The following is a 24,065-nucleotide window of genomic DNA, read 5'->3' as shown; positions in this document are numbered from 1 at the left end:
AAGAGAGGCAAACCAAGAAACAGACTCTTAACTGTTCAGAACAAACTGATGGTTATCAGAGGAGAGTTTGGTGGGGGGATGGGTTAGGTGATGGGGATTAAGGAGTGCAGTTGTGATGAGCACCAGGTGTTGTATGGAAGTGCTGAATTGCTATACTGTATACTGAAACTAATATAACAGTGTACATTAAATAACTGGAATTTAAAAACTTTAAAAAGTTACATATGGTAAAGCCCTATTCCCCAATGTATCTGTATTTAGAGACAGATCCTATAAGGAAGTCATTAAAATTAAATGAAGTCATAAGTGTAGGCGCTGAAGTACTAGAATTGGTATCCTTAAAAGAAGAGGAAGAGATAGCAGTGCTCACTCTCTCTTCCTGTCTGTGGATATACAATGAAAAACTCATGTAATGACACATCAAGAAGGCAGCCATCAGCAAGCTAGGAAGAGAGTCCTGACCAGATGCCCTGTTGGCACCTTGATCTTGGACTTTGAGCCTCCAAAACTGTGAGGAAATAAATGTTTATTGTATATATATGAAAAAGTGATCAACATCTCAAATCATCAGAGAAATGCAAATCAAAACTTCAATGAGTTATCACCTCTCACCTATCAGAATAGCTAAAATCAACAACACAGGAAACAACAGATGTTGGCAAGGATGTGGAGTAGAAGGAACCCTCCTGCACTGTTGTTGGGAATGCAAACTGATGCAGCCACTCTGAAAAGCAGCATGGAGGTTCCTCAAGAAGTTAAAAATAGAACTACCCTATTATTCAGCCATTGCACTACTAGGTATTTATCCAAAGAATACCAAAATATTAATTCAAAGGTATATATGCACCCTTACATTTATTGCAGCACTATTTACAATAGCCAAATTATGAAAGGAGCCCAATTGTCCATTGATAGATGAATGAATAAAGAAAGTGTGGTATATATGTATAATGGAATATTCATCAGCCATAAAAAATGAAATCTGGCACTTACAATGACACAGATAGAGCTAGAGAGTATAAGGATACACAAAATAAGTCAGTCAGAGATAACCAAATACCATATAATTTCACTCATATGTGGGATGTAAGATACAAAACAAATGAGCAAAGGAAAAAAGAGAGAGAGAGAGACAAAACAGGAGACATTTAACTATGGAGAACAAACTGATGGTTACCAGAGGGTGGGAGGATGGGTGAAACAGGTGAAGGGGATTAAAGAGTACACTTATCATGATGAGCACTGAGTAATGTATAGAATTCTTGAATCACTATATTGTATACCAAAAACTAATGTAACACTGTATGTTAACTATACTGGAATTAAAACAAAACTTCATATAAAAAAAGACAGGAAAAAAAAAGACAAGAGGAGAGAGGAGTTTGGGAAGATTGTGGAGTAGGAGAACCCTAAGCTCACCCTGTTCCATGTTTTCAGTAGATATCATCCACATCCAAGTCAATAAACAGGAGAGTGATCCAAAGACTGGAAGAACAAACTCCACAACTAAATATAGAGAAGAAGCTGCATCCAAAAGGTTAGGAATGTCATAAATGTGGAGGGAGGCTCCTGCCTGGAGGAAGGTAGCTATGTGAGTGGAGATGGCAGAGAAATGGGGCCTTGCCCCAAGGAGCTCACATAGGGAAGACTAATCCCCATAATGTTTGGCCTTGAAAACCACAGGGGCTGAATTCCTGTGTTTGTTTAACCACTGGGACCTGGAGCCTGGAGCTTTAAAAGTCAGTTGACTCAACACTGGGCAACTCTGGAGGGTGAGTGATACCTGGGTAGCCACACTTAAAGAGATAGCAGATTGCACCAGGAGGCAACAGGAAAACAGGTTTATACAACCCCGGGGGCAAAAAGGAGACGTGTTCATACTGATTTTGGAGCACGTTGGGGGACTTCTCCAAAAATGAGGGAGCTGGCAGGTGGCATTTTCCTCCCCTGCCCCCTAGCATAAACGATGGGCCACGTGCAGGAGGCGGGACTGCACAGATACTTGCTACCTAACCCACTAGCAGTGCACCATGCCCACAAGTTCTCCTGAGGACTTACCCACTTCAAGCCTGCTGGCCTGGACCCTTGACTAAGGGCAAATTTTATTAACATTGCGGGGACTCACCCAGCCACCAGGTGCACAGCTGCCAAAGCACACCATGTTCAGCTGCTGAGCCCTGCCATGTTGCCTGGGCACACAGCCACAGACATCGTGATGCACCCAGCTACCCTGGTGCATAGACCCAGCTGCTGTAGTACCTCAGGATTCCGACTTAAAACTAGTAGCCCAGCACAAATTTTGCTAACACCCCTGTCATGCCCCTAGTTCCCTGGAGGGCACACCCCCTCAGAGCTGGCCTGCCTGGGTCCCACTAATACCACAGAGAGCAGGCACAGCCCAGAAAAGGCAGAAAGTCAGTTCAGATGACTGTACTGAAAGGAAAAGTGACTCAGACACAACAGCAGGGCATAAACAACACACAAAGGATCCTCTCATGAAGGGCCAAGTTCTGGTGAACAGGGGACTCTGCACTGCAGGGCATTGCAGGGGCTCTTCTTCATAAAGTCACTACTTTCAAGAGCAAAAGACATAGGCGACTTTCCTAACACACAGAAACAGACACAGAGAGGCAGACAAAATGAGGAGAAAGAGAAATTTATCCCAAATGAAAGAACAGGACCAGGCCATGGCCAGAGATTGAAGCGAAACAGATATAAGTAACATGCCTGATAGAGAATTTAAAGCAATCATCATAAGGATCCTCAATGGACTTGAGAAAAAAGTGAAAGACATGAATGAGAAACTTAACACAGAAATAAAGAAGAACATAGCAGAGATGAAGGGTACAATAAATGAAATGAGAAACACTCTTGATGGTAGTGTGATAAAGAGAAAATTTTTAAATCATCAAGACAAAAGATAGTAACATAGAAGGAAAAATGCCTAAGACTAGCAGGAGATTTTTCAACGGACGCTTTCCTAGCCAGAAGGGAGCGGAATAGGAAAAATCTGCAGCCAAGAATACTCTATTAGCAAGGCTATCATTCAGAAGAGGAGGTAGAATTTCCCTTTCAAGAACTAAAGGAGTTTCATAAGCATTAAACCAGCCCTACAAGAAATATTTAAGGGGACTCTGAGTAGAAGGGAGAGACCAAAAGTTACAATATAAAGGTAGGAAACATAAAAGCAGTAAATATGGATATTTCTGTGAAAAAATCAGGCAAGGAATTCACAAGATAAAAGGATATAAAATATAACAGCATATATTTAAAGCATGGGGAGGGGGGTAAAGAATGTGTCCAATCTTAAGGATTATCAGCTTAATATGTACTTGTATATACAGAAGAGGTTATATACAAATGTACTGGTAACCATATATTAAAAACCTCTAATAAATATGCAAAGAATAAAGAGAAATATATCACTTAAAAAATCAGCAAGACATGAAAGACAGAAAGACAAGAAAGGATCAGAGAAAATCTTCAGAAACAACCATAAAACAAGTAATAAAATAGCACTAAATACATATCTATAAGTACTTTGAATGTAAATGGACTAAATGCTAAAATCAAAACACACAGGGTGACAGAATGGATTAAAAAAAAAAAAACAAGATCCATCTACAGTTGTAAGCAGCTTACAATGAGATTCATTTTATTTATTTATTTATTTATTTATGGTTATTTCGTATTTTATTGGACTGATGTACATTTCACCATTTCTGAGACGTGAAGCTAACACAGGACTAAGAATGTAGAATGGGAAAGGGGGAGAAGCCATCACAAATTTGACTAAACTAGAAAGGCACATAATTCTTTGGGTTAGAATTAAGGGAAAAACCTGTTCAGAGCTGAAGGGAGGTCCTTGGTTTCTATCAAAAAATCTCCTAAAGGCTCTATTAATACAAGGGTCAACTTATGGAAAAGCACCCGAATTGCACAAAACCCCATTAGGCAGGAGAAATGGGCAGGATAGAGGGACGTGGGCTGTGGGGGCAGCCAGTCTGCAGCAGGGACAGAGGGCTGGGCTGGAGGCCATGGCTTGGGCCCAGGACCTGGAGGTAGGAGCAGGCTGGGAAGAAGTCTAGAGGCAGAGGTTAGTACATTCACCCAAAGCCAGGGCTTCCCAGATGGTCTCTAGGATGCGGATGCTTTCCTCAGACAAAGGAGATTCGTTTTAGACCTAAAGGTACATGCAAATTGAAATTAAAGGGAATCTATCACACAAATGTATGTCAAAAGAAGGCCAAAGTAGCAATACTTATAAAGACAAACTAGTTTTAAAACAAAGACTGTAAGAAGAGACAAAAGATACTACACAATAAGGAATTCAACAAGAATATAAAACAATTGTAAATATTTATACACCTAACATAGGAACACCCAAATACATATAACAATTAATAACAAACATAAAGGAACTAATTGATAATAATACAACAATAGTAGGGGACTTTAACAGCGCATTTACGTGAATGGACAGATCACCTAAACAAAAAATCAATGAGGAAATAATGGCTTTGAATGACATACTGAAACAGATGGATTTAACACATATATTCAGAACATTCTATCCTAAGACAGCAGAATACACATTCTTTTCAGGTGCACATGGAACTGTCTCCAGAACAGATCATGCATTAGGCCATAAAAGAAGCCTCAACAAATTCAAGAAGATCAAAGTCATACCATGCAACTTTTCTAACCACAATGCTATGAAACTAGAAGTCAACCACAAGAAAAAATGAGGAAAGACCACAAATATATGGAGGTTAAATAACATGGTATTAAACAATGAATGGTCAACTAGGAAATAAAGAAGAAATAAAAAATACATGGAAACAAATGAAAATGAAAACAGAATGGTCCAAAACCTTTGGGATGCAGCAAAAGTGGTCCTAAGAGGGAAGTTTATAATAATATATGCCTACCTAAAGGTGAAAGAAAATCTTAAATAAACAACCTAACCTTATACCTAAAGGAGCTAGAAAAAGAAAAAGAAAACCTATAGCCAGCAGAAAGAAAGAAATAATAAAGACTAGAGGAAAAATAAATGATACAGAAACTAAAACAATAATAGAACAGATCAATGAAACCAGGAGCTGGTTGTTTGGAAAAAAAAAGATCAATAAAATTGATAAATCTCTAGTCAGAAGTATGATGAAAAAAAGAGAAAGGACTCAGATAAGTAAAATCACAGAGAGGGGAAATAACACCCACTACCACAGAAATACAAACAACCATAAGAGAACATTATGAAAAACTATATATACCAACAAACTGGACAACCCTGGAAGAAATGGATACATGCCTAGAAACATATAAACTACCACAAGTGAAACAGGAAGATATAGAAAATCTGGAGATACTGAAACCAGCAAAGAAATTGATTCAGTAATCAAAAACTCCCAACAAACAAAAGTCTAGAGCCAGATGGCTTCACAGGGGAATTCTACCAAACAGTTAAAGAAGAGTAAACACTCATTCTCTTCCAACTACTCCAAAAAATAGAAAAGGAAGGAAAACTTCCAACTTCATTCTATGAGGCCAGCTTTACCGTGATACCAAAACTAGATAAAGACACCACTAAAAAATAGAACTACAAGCCAATATAATACCTTTGATGAACATAGGTGCAAAAATCCTCAATAAAATAGTAGCAAACTGAATCCAACAATAAATTAGAATCATTCACCATCATCAGGTGGGTTTTATTTATGGATTGCAAAGGTAGTTAGTTCAACATTCACAAATCAATGTGATACATGACATCAGTAAGAGAAAGGATAAGAACCATATGATTATTTCCATACACACAGAAAAAACATTTGACAAAGTACAACATCTATTCATTATAAAAGCCCTCAACAAAGCAGGTTTTGAGGGAACATACCTCAACATCATAAAGGCCATATATGAAAAATCCACAGCTAACATCATTCTTAATATGGCGAAACCGAGAACCTTTTCCCTAAGGTCAGGAACAAGACAAGGATTGTCCACTCTCACCACTTTTATTCAACATAGTGGAAGTCCCAGACAAAGCAATCAGAAAACAAAATGAAATAAAATTCATCCAAATAGGGAAGGAAGAAATAAAACTTTCACTATTTGCTGATGACATGATACTGTATAGAGAAAACCTGAAAGACTCCACACACATACACAAAACTGCTAGAACTGATAAACAAATTTAGTAAAGTCGCAGGATAAAAACATCAAAGTACAGAAATCTGCTTCATTTCTATATAAGAAAACAATCCCATTTATAATTACACCAAAAATAATAAGATACCTAGGAATAAACCTAACCAAAGAGGTGAAAGACCTGGACTCTGAAAACTACAAAACACTGATGAAAGTAATTGAAGATGACACAAAGAAATGGAAAGACATTCCACGCTCATGGATTGGAAGAACAAATATTGTCAAAATGTCTATAGTACCCAAAGCAATCTACACATTTAATGCAATCCTGATCAAAATGCCAACAGCCTTTTTTACAGAACTAGAACAATCCTAAAATTTGTATGGAATCACAAAGACCCCAAATAGCCAAAGCAATCTTGAAAAAGAAAAGCAAAACTGGAGGCATCAGTTTTAGACTTCAACTACATTACAAAGCTGTAGTGTTGAAAACAGTATGGTACTGGCACAAAAATTGAAACACAGATCAATGGAACAGAATAGAAACCAAGAAATGAACCCACAACTATATGGTCAATTAATCTTTAATAAAGTAGGAAGAAATATCCAATGGGGAAAAGACAGTTTCTTCAACAACTGGTGTTGGGAAAACTGGATAGCAACATGCAAAAGACAGAAAGTGGACCACTTTCTTAAAACATACATAAAAACAAATTCAAAATGGATTAAAGACCTAAATGTGAGACCTGAAACCATGAAAGTCCTAGAAGAGAACACAGGCAGTAACCTTTTTGACATTGGTTGTAGCAACTTCTTACTGCATATGTCTCCAGAGTCAAGGGAAACAAAAGCAAAAAGAAATTATTGGGACTACATCAATAAAAAGCTTCTGCACAGTGAAGGACATATTCAAGAAAACTACATGGCAACCTCCTGAATGGGTGAAGGTATTTGCAAGTGATATCTGATAAAGGGTTAGTATCCAAAATATATAAAGAACTTACAAAACTCAACACCCCAAAACAAATAATCTAATTAAAAATGGGCAGAAGACATGAACAGACATTTCTTCAAGGAAGACATCAAGGCATCCAGATGGCAAACAGACACATGAAAAGATGTTCATCATCACTTACTGTGAGAGAAATGCAAATCAAAACTATAATGAGATACCACATCACACCTGTCAGAATGTCTAAAATCACCAACACAAGAAACACAGGTGTTGGCGAAGTTGTGGAGAAAATGGAACCCTCTTGTACTGCTGATGGGAATGCAATCTGGTATAGTCACTGTGCAAAACATTATGGTTCCTCAAAAAGGTACAAATAGAACTACCTTATGACCCAGCAATCACACTACTGTGTATTTACCCAAAGAATACAAAAACATGGGCGCCTGGGTGGCTCGGTTGGTTAAGCGACTGCCTTCGGCTCAGGTCATGATCCTGGAGTCCCGGGATTGAGTCCCACATCGGGCTCCCTGCTCAGCGGGGGGTCTGCTTCTCCCTCTGACCCTCTTCCCTCTCGTGCTCTCTGTCTCTCATTCTCTCTCTCTCAAATAAATAAATAAAATCTTTAAAAAAAAAAATACAAAAACATTATTACAAAGGCATACATGCACCCCTGTGTTTATAGCAGCATTATCAGCAATAGCCAAGATATGGAAGGAGCCCAAGTATCCATTGAATAATGAATGGATAAAGAAGATGCGGTACATGTACACACACACACAGAGACACACAAAGACACATACACACAGTGGAATATTATTCAGCCATAAAAAATAATGAAATCTTGCCATTTGCAACGACATGGATGGAGCTAGAGAGTAATACACTAAGTGAAATATGTCAGTCAGAGAAAGACAAATACCATAGGACTTCACTCATATGTTGAATTTAAGAAAACAAATGAGCAAAGAGAAGAAAAGAGAGAGAGACAAATCAAGAAACAGACTCTTAATTATAGAGAACAAACTGATGGTTACCAGAGGGGAGGCGGGTGGGGGGATGGGTTAAATAGGTGATGAGGATTAAGGAGTGCACTTGTCGTGATGAGTACCAGGTGATGTATGTAACTGTTAAATCACATATTGTATATCTGAAACTAATATAACAGTGTATGGTAACTAACTGGATTTAAAATACTTTTTAAGAAAGGACAGCATCCAATGTGGCTGTGGGCATGACACCACATGTCTATGTCCTGTTTCTTCCATCCTCCATCGGCACCCTGCACCAGCACCCTTCATCCTTCCCAGGTCTCATGCACAGTGCTCCTGAGGGAGGAAATGCAGAGCATGGGAAATGTCTGAATGCACATGGTCCTGTGGTGGTCTTTTTGTACACTCACCTTGTTTTATAGAAATAAATATTACTGGCCAAGTTCTCTTTCTTTGAAAGAAAAAAAAAAAGACAAGAGATAACAGTTGTTGGCAAGGATGTGGAGAAAAGGGAAAATGAGTATAGTCATTATGGAAATATTTATGGGGGTTCCTCAAAAAATTAAAAATACAACTATCATTTGATCTAGTAACCCCACTTCTGGATATATATCCAAAGGAATGGAAATCAGGATCTTCAAGAGATATTTGTTCTCCCATGTTCACAGTAGCATTATTCACAATAGCCAAGATATGGAAATAATCTATATGTCTTTCTACAGATGAATGTAAAAAAATGTAATACACACACACACACACACTCACACCCCGCAGTGGAATATTACTGAGACTTTAAAAAGAAGGAAATTTTGCCATTTGTGATAACATGTTCAGAGCTGGGAAGACATTATGCTAAGCAAAATGAGGAAGACAGGGCAAGAGAAATACTGCATGTCACTTATATATATAATTGTAAACAGTCATACTCATAGAAACAGAGAGTAGATGGTGGTTGCTAGGGGCTGGAGGAAGAGGAATTGGGGAGACACTGGTCAAAGGGTATAAAGATTCAGTTATTCAGAATGAGTAAATTCTGGGTATCTAGGGTACAGCACGGTGATTATAGATAACAATACTGTACTGTACACTTGAAATTTGCTAAAAGGAGAGATCTTAACTTTTAACACACACACAGGGTAACTATGTAGAGTGATGGATATGTTATAATTAGTTTAATTGTGGTGACCATTTCACAATGTATATATATATCAAGACATCAAGTTGCACATTTTAAATATATACAATATTTTATATGTCAGTGATATCTCAATAAAGTTGTTAAAAATAAATATCTGCTTTTAAGCCACCCAGTCTGTGATATCATATTGTAACAACCCAAGCTGACTAATATAGTAGGCTAGAGACTAAGGTGATAGCAATAGAAACTGTAGACAAAAGGTTTAAGTTGTATTAGAGTTTTAGAATTCACAAAACTTAGCAACTGACTAGATATGAGGGGTAAAAGAAGTGTCTAAGTACACTGCAAGATTTTAAGTTGGGTGACTAGGAAGATGGTGGTGGCATTAACTAAAATAGTGAGTGCAGAAATAGAAGTAAGCTTGAGACAGAAAAGATGGATAATAAGCACCCAAGGAAATTATCTTAGGAAGCACTTGGAAATGAGACTGGTAGAATAAAGAGATGTTAGGGCTAGATATGTGAATTTGGAGAGTCATCAGCATAAAGATGAGTGATATATTTATTAGATTATTTGTAGACGACCAAAAGAAAAAAAAGCCTAAAACAAATCAAGAAACCTGTCGGAAACTCTGCAAATAGGAGGTAAGTACAGCCAAAGAAAAGAAACAGAAAATATAGAAATGTGAGAAAAACAGAGATGTAGGATAATCAGGAAAGAAGCCTGGCAGTAGAGTTCCTAGAGGGGGTATTTAATAGTATGTAAAGATAGAGAAAATCGAGGAGATAGGGACTAAGGAAAGAACACTGGTTGGTTACTAAAGAGAACAAGTGATTCTGGGGAGAACAGTTTTGGAGAATGGTGGGGTCAGAAGCCAGACAATAAAGGATAAAGGAAGTTTTAGATGGAAAGAAAATAAAAGTAAGAAATACAAGCTATTCTTTCTAATTGCTTGACAGTGAAGGGGAGGGGAAAAAAAGAGAAGAAAGTGGCATGAGTCAGCAACGTGCAGCACGATCAGAGAAGAGAATAAAGATACAAATTAGGAAAAATAAAGGTACTAATATTTTAAAGTAATCAAATGTTTCAATATTTTTCATATAACCAATTAAAATATATCTTTAGAAAGTCCATTTTTAAGTCATTTGATAGTTCAACAACAATGGATATGCTACTTAATCTTTCATTAAAATTTATAAAAAATAAAAACGTATTTCACATATTAAACTGTATTAATAACAAAAGAAAAAACATTCCAAAATCACCTTTAGGTAGGTCTTATATTTTTAAGGGCTATCTCAATTTTAAAAAAGGGTTTGGTTTGAAATATCTCTTTTCCTCCCTATTCATTTCATATTTTATTTTAAAAGACCTAAAATATGTTTTGAAATAGTTATTGGAATCTGCTAATGGCCTGTTCCTGATTGTGGATATGAAATCCTATCTTATTCAAATTTATTTGACAACATTAAAATTGTCATTAACTATAATTAAGCTAATTTTTACTACGTAAATATATCAGCTTTTAAATGATTCATCTGCCATCATAAGAGAACAAAGAATAAATGCCCAGTCCATATTTATTTCCTACCTTGTTTAATTGGTAAAACTCTATTCCGAAATGATTTGGCTTTCCCTGGGTCATGGCTATTTCCACTTCGGCTATATCCACTGAAGCTCGATGAAGAAAATGGCCCATCCAGTTCATCATCAAGTAAATATAATGAAAGGCCTTCAGCAGCATCTGAAACTTATATTTAAAAAGACTGTAATATTAACATAATTATCATGTTTTCAGAAAAATTAAACAGGCTGTATTTTAAAACTGTATCTCACTCAGTTATTGTACTCCAACATCAAAAATACAAGTTGTTTGAAGAGGGAAATATGAATGTATTAAGAACAAATGTTTCATCACATCATTAAGTTTTTAAGCACAGAATGTCAGAAAAACTTGTCCAAGAAAACCACCTCCCCAGATAACGAATCCTCAATTTTTGTGTTTGCAAATATGTTGTAAGTGAGTGCTCTATTACAGAGTTAAAAACTATAGTTACAGAATTTTAAAAATAAAACACTTTATTTTTTTAAATTTTATTATTTTTTAATTATTTTTTAAATTTTATTTATTTGTCAGAGAGAGCACAAACAGGGGGAGCAGCAGGCAGAGGGAGAAACAGGCTCCCCACCGAGCAAGGAGCCAGATATGGGACTCAATCCCAGCACCCCAGGGTCATGACCCGAGCCAAAGGCAGATGTTTAACTGACAGAGCCACCCAGGAGTCCCAAAACTAAGAGACTTTAAAATTCATCTAGTCTCAACACTTTCATTTTAAAAATGAAGAAACTGAATTCTATGGCCTAATGTCTTACCCAGGGCCCCACAGTTAGAAGAATTGGGAATAAAATACAACTTTTCTACATCCAAATCCATTGCTCTTTGTACTATAAATCATGCTGCCTCTTCTACATCTTTAATATCAGTATTAAACTGAAATATAGAACACTAAAAACAAAAGACATTTACCGGGAGACGAGAAAGGAGAGCTAGTCCTTGCATAAGACACTGAGGTATTCTGGTCAATTTTAGGCTGCAACTTCATTTGTTTCTGCTTCCCTTTGGGACTACAATTTAAAATATATAACAATGAACATTTTTTTTTCTATTAGCAACATATTATGATAGACAGTATGATACAAAATGCTTAAGTTGACCAAAGAAATGCCTTATAATTTAAGTGAAATGCTTCAAATTGGTAATATGACAAAGTTAAATTTCAATCATTAAAACTAAAAAAAAAAAGTTTTTGGCATAATAAAATCCACATAAACAAAGCTTTGGGTTACCAACTCCATCTTTACAGAAGTACAAGAGTTCTTTAAAAATCTTTTTGATCTTTGGATCTTCTAAAACTATTCAATAAACTTTAAGAAATGAGGTAATATACATAAAAAGCCTTAAAACATAAAATTCTACATCAGTGTAACATACCTAGGAGCTCTGCTACTAGATAATGAACTGCTGCTGCTTCTTAGACGTTTTCTGTATCGTGGCCTTCTCCTCTTCTGACTCTGCATTCCTGACTTATATTCAGAGATGATATTTTTAATATGATTTTCAAATAAGGCAGATAATCGCAGTGTCATGCTATAGATCTGAAAAGGTAAAAAGCAACTACTTTAATTATATGAAAATAAAAAGTATAAACATGCCTGGACTAGTATCAGCATTATCCTTTCAGACAAAATAAAAGTGCAATTTCATACACTTGAAAAACTCTTCCTAAATAATTAAAATAAGATATCATTTTAACCTAGAAATTAACAAAGATTTTTAAAAGATCATATCCAATGTTGGGAAGGGTAGGAAAAAGATTCTTATATATTGCTAGTGAGTATTTTAACTGGAACAAGATTCTAAAACAACAATTTGCATTATGTACCAAAAATATTAAAAATATATCTATCCTTTCAGTAATAATTGTGCTTCTGGGAATTTATTGTAAGTATATATCAGAGAATTGCACACACAAAATAATTATGTTCAAAGATGTTAAAGATGAAGGCTGTGGCCTCATGTAATGTTAAAAATTAGAAACCACCTAAATCTCAAGCACCAGGGCACTGGTTAAATAACATAAAACAACCATACAATAGAATACTATGGAGACATTAAAACTGTTTTCAAAGAGTCATAAAGACATGGGAAAATGTTCATAATATATAAGCTGAAAAAAGGCTTCAAAATATGAAACTTACAGTTTCAAATAGTATATAAACATATGTAAATGTATATGTAGGAAGTAAACCAAAAGTGAAAAAATTATGCCTGCAGAAATTAGTGAAAATTCATCTTATATGAGGTGAAAGTGGGCAAGTATATATTTAGTGCACAAATGATTTAAAAGTTAATCAGATACCAGTGATTACAAAAACCAAAAAATATTATTACTAATTTTTTGTTCTTAAGATATTTAAGTTCTGACAAAACAAGGAAAATATCAAATATCAGTAACCATGTCATAACTGTAATATATACTTTTTTAGTAGTTTTAAAACTGATGAAAGAAAACTACCTGATATACATATATATGTAAATGCTTAAGTAATTAATCCACCTAATATTGTTTTTTTTTCATACCCTTGACTTTTTATTAGAGGTATAAGCTTTGGAGTTGCTGAATATTTGGCGAACGTCCTTATAAAATTCCAGAGGACTACTGTAATTTCCTGCTTCCAAAGTTTCTTTCACAGTGCTGAAGTCCATAGGAGTGTCTATAACATTTGGATAATCCTACAAAGAAGAATGTGTTATTAAATACACAGGCTGGGTAACAATACTACATAATACAATGGTACTGAGATTTGCATCACCAATCCACCATGAAATAAACACACTGCTTTTCAATCTGCCAACTATCTACCCCAATCAAAACCATTCATTTAAACAGAGTTCCTTTGGTAACTCAGGAAAACAGCAGGGGTCTTTGGGAGAGTCAGCCTTCACCCTGAAATCGATAACCATATGATTCTCTCAAAAGACAGAATAGAAAATGCACAGCCACTGGCTTTATCCCTACAGAATACATAATTCCATTTTTTGCTTAAAGGCTGAAGCAGCCTCCAATTCCCTGGCAAAGTGCTCAATGAAGGTAGAAGATGGGATTATTCACATATAATTAAATAGTTCCATGACACAAATTAGCTACATATTTCCAAGATATTCCCAGCTAGGAGGGCATTCTACCTAAAACGTCATTAGCTGAAGGTCAAAGTCAAACTGGCCATGTCTGTGCCTAGCATCTATAGTTTTGCTTTTTAATGAATATGACACTTGTGCTTCATTGGAAGTCTGTAGTCTCATAAATTTTGAATTAGTTTGATTTTGATTAGGGAAGGGAGAAGATTCTCTCTATTTTAACCTAGATCTGTCAAGTCTAGTTAAGATATGCCTACATTTATCATATGGAATGAAATCTAAAATTTATACTTACATATACCATAACCATCAATAAATAACCATTTTGGAGCAAAAACCATAGTATTAGATCCCACATCCCATTTAAAATCATTCAGTAACAATCACCACATTTCTTTCAAAGAAGAAGCCAAAGAGCCAGAAGAATGGGCAGAGGGAAAGTATTATAAAAAAAGAGAAAATATTTTTCCAAGTGTAAGAGACCACAATTGCTCTTAATCTATCTTTAAAAATCTTTTTTGTCTTGGGGCGCCTGGGTGGCTCAGTCGTTAAGCGTCTGCCTTCGGCTCAGGTCATGATCCCAGGGTCCTGGGATCGAGCCCCGCATCGGGCTCCCTGCTCGGCGGGGAGCCTGCTTCTCCCTCTCCCACTCCCCCTGCTTGTGTTCCTTCTCTCGCTGTGTCTCTCTCTGTCAAATAAATAAATAAAAAAAATCTTAAAAAAAAAAAAAATCTTTTTTGTCTTAAATCATAACAACCAAAAGTATATTCCAACATAGCATAGCTTATGAAGCAAAGATTTTCATAGAGGAAATATGTTGGAACTTGTGTAATGTGACCAAAACTCGAAAGATCCAGTAAGGTTGCTGAATGAAGTCCCAGTGGGTACAATCAGCTGCAATACAGACATACTGTGCAATTAATGTTTTCTACTCCACTTCAGTAACTTTAGATCTATAGGAACAAATAAACATGTATGCAGATGCCACAAAGAACACACCTGGAAACACGTGTTGATTTAAAAAACAAAAACATAGGGGCACCTGGATGGCTCAATCGGTTAAGTGTTCAATTCTTGGTTTTGGCTCAGGTCATGATCTCAGGGTCTTCAGATCGAGCCCTGTGTCAGGCTCCCTACTCAGTGAGGAGTCTGCTTCTCTCCCTCTCCCTTTGTCCCTCCCCCCCGCTCATGGTCTCTCTCGCTCTAAAAAAAATAAATCTTAAAAAAAAAAACTTAAAAAAAACCCACAAAAAACAAAACAAAAACATAAACAACCAAAAAAATCAAAGATAAAAAGAGAGTGAGAAGAGTTGGAAAACAGCTTTACAAATTATGAAAGTTTCATTTATAGTATGGAAATTTTAAAAAGTAAAACACTGCAAAACAACCAGTGTATGTCTTTTAAGAGAATACTAGGTCTACCTCAGAAAGAGATGGATCTTGTCTTTCTGGGACAACTGACTCTGAGGATTCTCCCTCTTGCTCTTGATGGCCCTATTAGGGTAAAGAGGAAATATTGTATTTCCAGACTACTACAACAAAATATCAAGATTTGCAATGCAATTATGATTTTAAAAGCTTTAAGTTCCATAAATAGGAATTAGGTTTTTACTGACTGTACTTTAAGATGAAGGAATTCTACATTCACCATTGTCCTCTACTACGAGAAACACAAGACTAATTTATTCTACTCAAACTCCCTACAAACAAAATGAGCTTTGTTGAACATAATTCTGTTTTTTATTTCAATATTTTTCCCAACTAAAACCTGTGTATGCAGAAAATATTTATGTTTACTAATTTCAGAGGATGGTCTGATGCATTTCCGAAATACTGCTGTCACTTTTCTCTGAAAAAGTTAAGACAGATTTGCTATCTACACTAAATGGTTATTCAACACATAAATAGATACACTCCTAAAAAAAGAATCCTATAATCTAAGTTCTCATGTTTTTATCTTTTATGAAAAGTAATATGGCATACATTGATTACTCTAAGTGATCATATTGGATAACACATTTAGTATAAATTAAACAGGGCTGACATATGTTACCAGGGGTCTCCAGTGAGTAGAAATGTATTAGAAGTTAGCAAAACTTATTAAACAAATATCCAAAATGAAAGCAGGAAGGAATTGCAAATATATTTAGATTCAAATTTGGTTCACAACTATATAATTTACATACAAAGTACATGACTGGAATTTCAAAGTCATGATTAATCACTCTACCCACTTTCACAATTAAAAGATATACAAGAAAGGAAGGAAGGAGGGAGGGATGAAGGAAGAGAGGAAGGAAAGAAGGAAGAAAGGAAAAAAGGGGAAAAGTAGCTTGTAACTAGATTTTAGCATGTACATTTGTGGGAAATTACATATTGGCAATTATTTAAACAAGTGTATGTTTACTGGATAAGACAGATGATCAGCTGGCTGTCGAAATGGCTCTGAGTCTTCACGTTCATAAATGAGGCTCAACAGTTCTTCGCATTGTTTTCTCCAAGCATCAGGATTACACTTTAAAGACTGTCTTCTGCCTCGGCATTTGACCTGTAGATTTTAATAGAATTATACATAAAAGCTCTTTCCTTAACTATTCATTGATTTTTCTCCTGTTTTCCTATGCTAATATATCTATGTAACATAGAGGAGGTGCTATTTAAGTTTCTTAGTTTAGACATCATTCTCCCTGACAAAAATATATACAATAAAAATTAGACAGTATACTCATGGAAATAGCAAGAGTTCTAGTATTCTAAATTTTCATTTTAAGAAAATCTGAACCACAAATAAAACACAGAGGAACATTCTTTTTTCTCTACAGGTTAATAATCTTAATGCCTTAATAGTTGCTGGTAGTTAAATATACTTGACAATGGCATTATAATTTTCTCAAAACTCAAATATATATTAATACATATTTATCTATATATTTATATATTATGTATTTGTGTGTATATGTGTATATATATCTTCGTTGTGTGTGTGTATATATATATATATGTGTGTGTGTGTGTATATATATATATATATATATATACACTGTTCTGTATATATATGTATATCCTTTGTTGTCATGGTACATTCTAGCCTTTACCATTTGATGCCTTTTATATGATTTCTTTCAGTATTTCAAAGAAAATTTTCCTTATATAAAACAAGTATTTGTCTAATTACCATGGAGGGAAGTGTATAGAACAGAGTTAACATAACAGATCTGATCTTTACCAGGGCTTGCTTGTAAGGTTGGCCTTTGGTTGGCATTCTGGATACTTGGCACTTGAACCATTTCCTAAATACTATAGGTGGTTTGCTGTGCCTATACTGTATAAACAATGTGATCTGTACTGAACACATGCTTTCCTGACTTTTCCTATGCTTTCTTGCTTTCTGGGAGTCTGGAATCTTGGTATGTGCTAGTCAGATGGTGTCTATATAATCAGTTCCCAATAAATTCCTTGGGGTCTGAGTCTCTAATCACATATATATTGCTAAATTTTTATTGTAGGAGAACAGTGTGCTCTGTATGGCCCCTCAAAGAAGGGAGAAAGCATAAAGAAGCCTACACATGGATTCCTCCAGACTTTGCCTGTGTTTATTTCCCTGTGATCCAGCTGTATATCCTTATTATGTCACTGTAATAAACCTTAGCAATGAATTACAAGTATATATACTGAGTTCTATGAGTCTTTATAGCAATTCTCCAAACAGGTGGAGTTGGTCTTGGGGATCCCTGACACAGGAAGCCTGAAAATTTTTCTTCTCAGCAGGTTATTTTATTCACTCACCCTTCTTCCAGATGAAGTACCAGGACCATCTGAATCTAAATCAACCAATTCTGTATCCTAAAATTAAAAGGGAAGAGTGAGAAAAGATGTTAAGTTACATTCAAAGTCTTACAAATTTGATAAACATTTACAAAGAAATGGCAAATACAATCACAATTAACTCCCTCATTGGAGCAGGCAGCAGGCAGAACAAAGTTTGAGGTAACAATTACTCCAAACTTTGCCTATATGCTAGATACAAACTGAAAAATATATTGGGAGAGGAAGAGTAAACAAGGTTTCTCTTTAAATCAGAACAGGAAATGAAGAAAAAAGTATAGTGACTAGTATCTAAAGTTATACCTAAAGTTAGTATTTAAAATAACTTATTCTATATGACATGCTACTTTAATATATTATAATCATGAATTACTCATGATTAATCTTTTACTATTTCAAGAAATACATCTATTTTCTATAGGGAAATATGAATGTGTATTAAAACTTAAGATTCAGTTAAGTATCCCTCTGAGCAATAGTTTTTTAATACAAAGAGGCAAGGCCCACACACCATTATTCAGCTGGTGGTGGTAAAGCACATAGGTAATGCCTAGGAGAAAATAAAAGCTGCTCATGAGCTACTGGTACTCCATTCTAATAAAATAAATTTGAATTGCATTTTATTTTAATTTTCTATTTTAACCCAAAGAATGCTACTCTGAGGACAGCAACACCCATTCATCATAAAAATTCTCAATAAACTAGGTGTAGAGGGAACATTCTTCAACATAATAAAGGCCATATATGACAATCCCATAATTAACATCATGATCAGTGGTGAAAAACTAAAAGCTTTTCTTCTCAGATCAGGAACAAGACAAGAATACCCACTCTAGCCATTTCTATTTGAGATAGTATTGGAAGCCCTTGCCACAGAAATTAGGCAAGAAAAAAAAATACATCCAAATCATAAAAGAAGTAAAACTATGTCTATTAGCAGATGACATGATACTACATATATAAAACCCTAAAGACTCCACCGGAAAACTGTTAGAACTAATAAATGAATTCAGTACAGTTGCAGGATGCTAAATCAATATACAAAAATAAGTTCCATTTCTATACACTGAGGACTATCAGAAAGCCAAATTAAGAAAACAATCTCATTTATAACTGCAGCAAAAGAGATAAAATACTGAGGTATAAATTTAACCAAGGAGATGAATGATCTGCACACTAAAAACCATAAAGCATTGATGAAAGAAATTGAAGACACAAATAAATAAAGATACTCTGTGGTAATGAATTGGAAGAAATTAATATTATTAAAATGCCCATATGGCTCAAAGCCATCTACAGATTACATGCAATCCCTACCAAAATTCCAAGAGCATTTTTCACAGAAATAGAAACAAAAAATCTTAAAATTTGTATGGAACCACAAAAAAGGCTCTTAATAGACAACACAATCTTGGGAAAGAAAGACAAAGCTGGAGGCCTCACATTTCCTGATTTCAAGCTATATTACAAAGCTATAGTAACAAAAACAGGATGGTATTGGCATAAAGAAAAAAAAAAAAAGATATACAGATCAATGGAACAGAATAGAGAGCCCAGAAATAAACCCACATATGTATGGTCAATTAATGTACAACAAAGGAGCCAAGAATATACAATTGGGAAAGGATAGTCTCTTCAATATGTGGTGCTGAGAGAACTGGATATTCACATGCAAAAGAATGAAACTTGACCCATATCTTATACCATATATTAAACTCAACACAAAATGGATTAAGGACTTGGATGTAAGCCATGAAACCATAAAACCCCTAGGGGGAAAAAAAAAAAACAACACAGGGGTTAAGTTCATTGACATTGGTCTTGGCAACGAATTTTTTTGGATTTGACAAAATCCAACAGCAACAAAAAACAACAAAAGCAGAAGTAAACAACTGGACTATATCAAACTACAAAGCTTCTGCACAGCAAAGGAAACCATCAACAAAATGAAAAGGCAACATACATAATGGGAGAAGTATTTGCAAATCTTGTATCTGATAAGGGCAAAATATATAAAAATATCATACAACTCAATAATAAAAATAAAATCCAATTTAAAAATGGGTACTGGGGGGCACCTGGGTGGCTCAGTTGGTTAAGCGACTGCCTTCGGCTCAGGTCATGATCCTGGAGTCCCGGGATCGAGTCCTGCATCGGGCTCCCTGCTCAGCAGGGAGTCTGCTTCTCCCTCTGACCCTCCCCCCTCTCATGTGCTCTCTCTCTCTCTTTCAAATAAATAAATAAAATCTTTAAAAAAAAAATAAATAAAAAAAAATAAAAATGGGTACTGGGGGCGCCTGGTGGTTCAGTCGGTTAAGCAGCTCAGGTCATGATCAGGGTCCTGAGATCAAGCCCCACATCGGGCTCCCTGCTCAGTGGGAAGTCTGCTTCTCCCTCTCCCTCTGCTGCTCCCTCTGCTTGTGCTCTCTTGCTTGTGCTCTCTCTCTCTTTCAAATAAATAAATAAATAATCTTAAAAAAATAAAAATAAAAATGGGCATTGGAATTGAATAGACATTTTTACAAAGACATCCAAATGGTCAACAAGTACATGAAAAAGTATTCAATACCACTAATCATCAAGGAAATGCAAATCAAAATCACAATGAGATATCACCTCACATTTATTAGAATGACTATCATCAAGAAGACAAGGGATAATAATTGTTCATAAAGATATGGAAAAAAAGGAACCCTTGAGCACTGTTGGTGGGGATGTAAACTGGTATAGCCACTATACAAAACAGTATGGAGGTTCCTCAAAAAAGTAAAGATAGAATTATCATATGAGCCTGCAATTCTACTTCTGGATATTTATCCAAAGGCAAAGAAAACAGGATATCAAAGAGAGAAAGATGCACTTACATATTCACTGCAGCAGTATTCACAATAGCCAAGATACAGAAACAACCTAAGTGTCCTCAACAGATAGATGGATAAAGAAGATGTGAGATATATATATATATACACAATAGAATATTATTCAGTCTTGAGAAAAAAAAGGTAAACCTGTCATTTGTGACAATGTGGGTGGACCCTGAGGGCATTATGCTAAGTGAAATAAGCCAGAAAAAAGGTCAAACTCATAGAAACAGAATAGAAAAGTTGTTGCCAGGGCCTGGGTGATGAGAGAAATAAGGAGAGATTGGTAAAAGCAAATTTTCAGCAAAATGAATAAGGTCTGAGGATCTAAGGATCTCATGTAAAACATGGTGACCATAACTGATAACACTGTATTGTATAATTGAAATTTGCTAAGAGAGTAGAACTTAAATGTTCTCACCAAAAAAAAAAAAAAAAGATAAAGTTGTTGAATTACATTTTACTTTTAATTTTCCATTTTAACACAAGTAGTGCTTCTCTGAGGAGTAATTCTTGCTACATCAAATCCTGAGTCAAAATGCATTTATATGAAAGGTCAGAGAAATTATCAGAAATAAGAATGATAAATTTTTCATTAGTTTCAGGAGGATAATATCTAATTGAAATATCTGAGTTTTCCTTATTATATCAATAACATTTAACTCTGATAATACAATGTTATACAGTCAGATACATTTTCAGGAAAGAGTAAAAAACAACACTGGGACAGAGAACAAACTAATGGTTGTCGGAGGGAAGGGGATGGAGTTGATGAGCAAAATGGGTGAAAGGGAGTGGGAGATACCGGCTTCCAGTTATGGAATGAATAAATCACAGGAATAAAAGGCACAGCATAGGGAATACAATCAATAATATAATAGTGTTGTATAATGACAGATGGTAGCTACATTTGTGGTGAGCATTGCATAACATGTAAAGAAGCTGAATGACTATGTTGTACACCTGAAACTAATGTAACACTGTGTGTCAACTATACTCAAATAAAAGAATTAAAAAACAAATAAACAAAAACAAACAAAATGGGCAGAGAATCTAAATAGACATTTTTCCAAAGAAGATATAGATGACTGACCGGTACATGAAAAGGTGCTCAACATCAATAACCATCAGGGAAATGCAAATCAAAACCACAATGAGATATCACCTCACACTTGTTAGAATGGCTGTTATCAAAAAAAACAAGAAATAACAAGTGTTGGTTAGGATTTGGAGAAAGGGAACATTTGTGCACTATTGGTGGAAATGTAAATTGGAGTAACCTATGGAAAACAGTATGGAGGTTCCTCAAAAAATTAAAAAAAAAAATAACTACCTTATGATCTAGGAATTCCATTCCTGGGTTTTCCAAAGAAAATGAAAACACTAACTCTAAAAGATACATGTATTCCCATATTCATTGCAAGATTATTTACAATAGCCAACATATAGAAACAATGTTAAGTTTCCACTAATGGGTAAATGGATAAAGGAAAAAATGGTAATATATACCTAATGGAATATTATTCAGCCATAAAAAGGAAACTTTCCATTTGGGACAAAAATAGATGGACCTTGAGAACATTATGCTTAGTGAAATAAGTCAGAGAATGGCATCTATAATCTCATTTATATGTGGAATCTACAAAAAATAATTTATAGATACACAAAACAGATTGGTAGTTGCCAGAGATGGGGAGGACTAGAGGGAGGGGGCCAAAATACATGTACTGGGTCAAAAGGTACAAGCTTCAGTTATAAAATAAATGAGTCTTGGGGATATAATGTACAACATAGTGGCTATAGTTTAATACTGTCTTGAATATATGAAAGTAAATTTTAAAAGTTATTATCACATGAGAAAAACTATATGTATGGTGACTAGTTTTATTTTGGTGATTCTTTCCTAATATATATAAATATAGAATCATTTGTTATACCTCTGAAACTAATATGTTATGTCAACTAAAGAGAAAAAAATTGGGGATTTACTGTTCTAGATATTAACAGTACAGACAATATAAACATGTAAAATATCTCTATACAATAGTCATTAAAATAGAATCTAGCATGTTTGAGTCACTCATCCTTGGGGAGAATTGTTTTCCACTAAAGATTTTTGAATTATCACATTCCATTACTGTTTCATCCTCTTCTTGATTTTTGCTTCTATTATAGCTTTCAATAAAAAATGGTTTTATGTAAAATGGGAATATGGCTAGGTGGGGAAATTAGATATGTGCAGGTCTGCTGATAATACTAATTTGATTTCATTAAGAAAAACTGGCTCATGTTTGTAAATTCCCATAAAAAGGAAATTAAATAGCAATTCCATGAAACCACTAAAAATGTACTTTGAAACCTGAAACTTTAAAATACTTTAATATTTTGCACATATTGCATAGAAAATTAATCCCTATTAAAATTTCTAAAAACTAACCATTCTTTCTAAAATATTTAGTGCTTTGTCTTGTTTTTAAGGCTGGAAAATGAAGTGTTGATTTCTCATCACTGAAACCCACTGAGTCAAACAGGATAACTGGCTACCTGTCTCTGACTAAAAATTGTAGCACCACTATATTTCTAGTATATAACAACTAAAAACAGGTTAAAGAGTTTAATATAAAAAGATGCAGGTGCTCAGCCAGGTTTTAGAAATCAGTTTCACTGCTCGTAGCCAGTTATAATACACACAATACTTACTGTACTTCAAAAAACAGAAAAGGAATTCATGCCTATTAATCATGCTGTGATTCTCACCTCCTCTGCATCAGTACTGTTTAGTTCTTCTGCTTTAACTTTATTATAAGTATCTAGTATATCAGTACAGCTCTGATCCCTAAGAAACAAGAAAGTCAAAAAACATTTCAATATATATATATTTTAAATCAGAAATCAGCTCTTGTGGAAGATAAAGCTGCTTCTTACCCAATAAATCGAAGTAAGACATCAGTTACAATTTTGGCTGCTTTAACTATAGGACTGTCTGGCTCATTAAAAGTCCTGGCATTATGCTCAATGTAGCGCACCTCCCACATTAATGCTGATATTCTCCTATGAAAGAAAAACATACCCTGTTACTCTTGGTTGATGATTTAAAGTATATTCTAAGAATATACAACATAGAACAGCTAGGCACTCAATCATGGTATGTCAAAGGTGTTCTATTATCTGTATGCGACTTAATATATGTGTATAACAAATGTGCACTAATAAAAGTATATAGTTACAGTATTTAAAGTACAGGTAAGAATTAAGAACCATTGGACTTCATATTAAAAAGAACTGACCCACGACATTGTTGGTAAATAGTGATTTAACCAAATAAGTATAAACACAAACAGTGTTTTGATAAAGTCAAAAGAATGTTTAGTTTTCAGGGGAAGAAATGAGATCAAGAAAAAAAAGAAACCAGGTTTTAGAAAAAGATAGATTTTTATCTAGTTATTTTATG

General features: G+C 34.9%; 1 protein-coding gene across 5 annotated transcripts in view; it reads right to left on the bottom strand.

Annotated features, from left to right (window-relative positions):
• Window positions 1-24,065, bottom strand: part of BRWD3 (bromodomain and WD repeat domain containing 3) — a 187,783-nt gene that overhangs the window by 9,721 nt on the left and 153,997 nt on the right. For 3 of the 5 annotated variants that reach the window (XM_032387928.1, XM_032387929.1, XM_032387931.1), the window contains 9 exons: window positions 23,540-23,665; window positions 23,372-23,450; window positions 17,715-17,771; window positions 16,336-16,476; window positions 15,351-15,422; window positions 13,371-13,523; window positions 12,222-12,385; window positions 11,757-11,854; window positions 10,821-10,979 (listed from right to left, as the gene is read on the bottom strand). In XM_032387928.1, the coding sequence (XP_032243819.1) occupies window positions 10,821-10,979; window positions 11,757-11,854; window positions 12,222-12,385; window positions 13,371-13,523; window positions 15,351-15,422; window positions 16,336-16,476; window positions 17,715-17,771; window positions 23,372-23,450; window positions 23,540-23,665 (1,049 nt within the window). The remainder of the gene's footprint in view (window positions 1-10,820; window positions 10,980-11,756; window positions 11,855-12,221; window positions 12,386-13,370; window positions 13,524-15,350; window positions 15,423-16,335; window positions 16,477-17,714; window positions 17,772-23,371; window positions 23,451-23,539; window positions 23,666-24,065) is intronic. The other 2 variants (XM_032387930.1, XM_032387932.1) reach the window with 1 other exon arrangement.

Source organism: Phoca vitulina, unplaced genomic scaffold (assembly GCF_004348235.1).
Source record: "Phoca vitulina isolate PV1807 unplaced genomic scaffold, GSC_HSeal_1.0 scaffold51, whole genome shotgun sequence".
NCBI classification, from domain to species: Eukaryota; Metazoa; Chordata; class Mammalia; order Carnivora; family Phocidae; genus Phoca; species Phoca vitulina.
The sequence above is the reverse complement of the archived record's forward strand: the minus strand, read 5'-3'. Positions and strand labels throughout refer to the sequence as shown.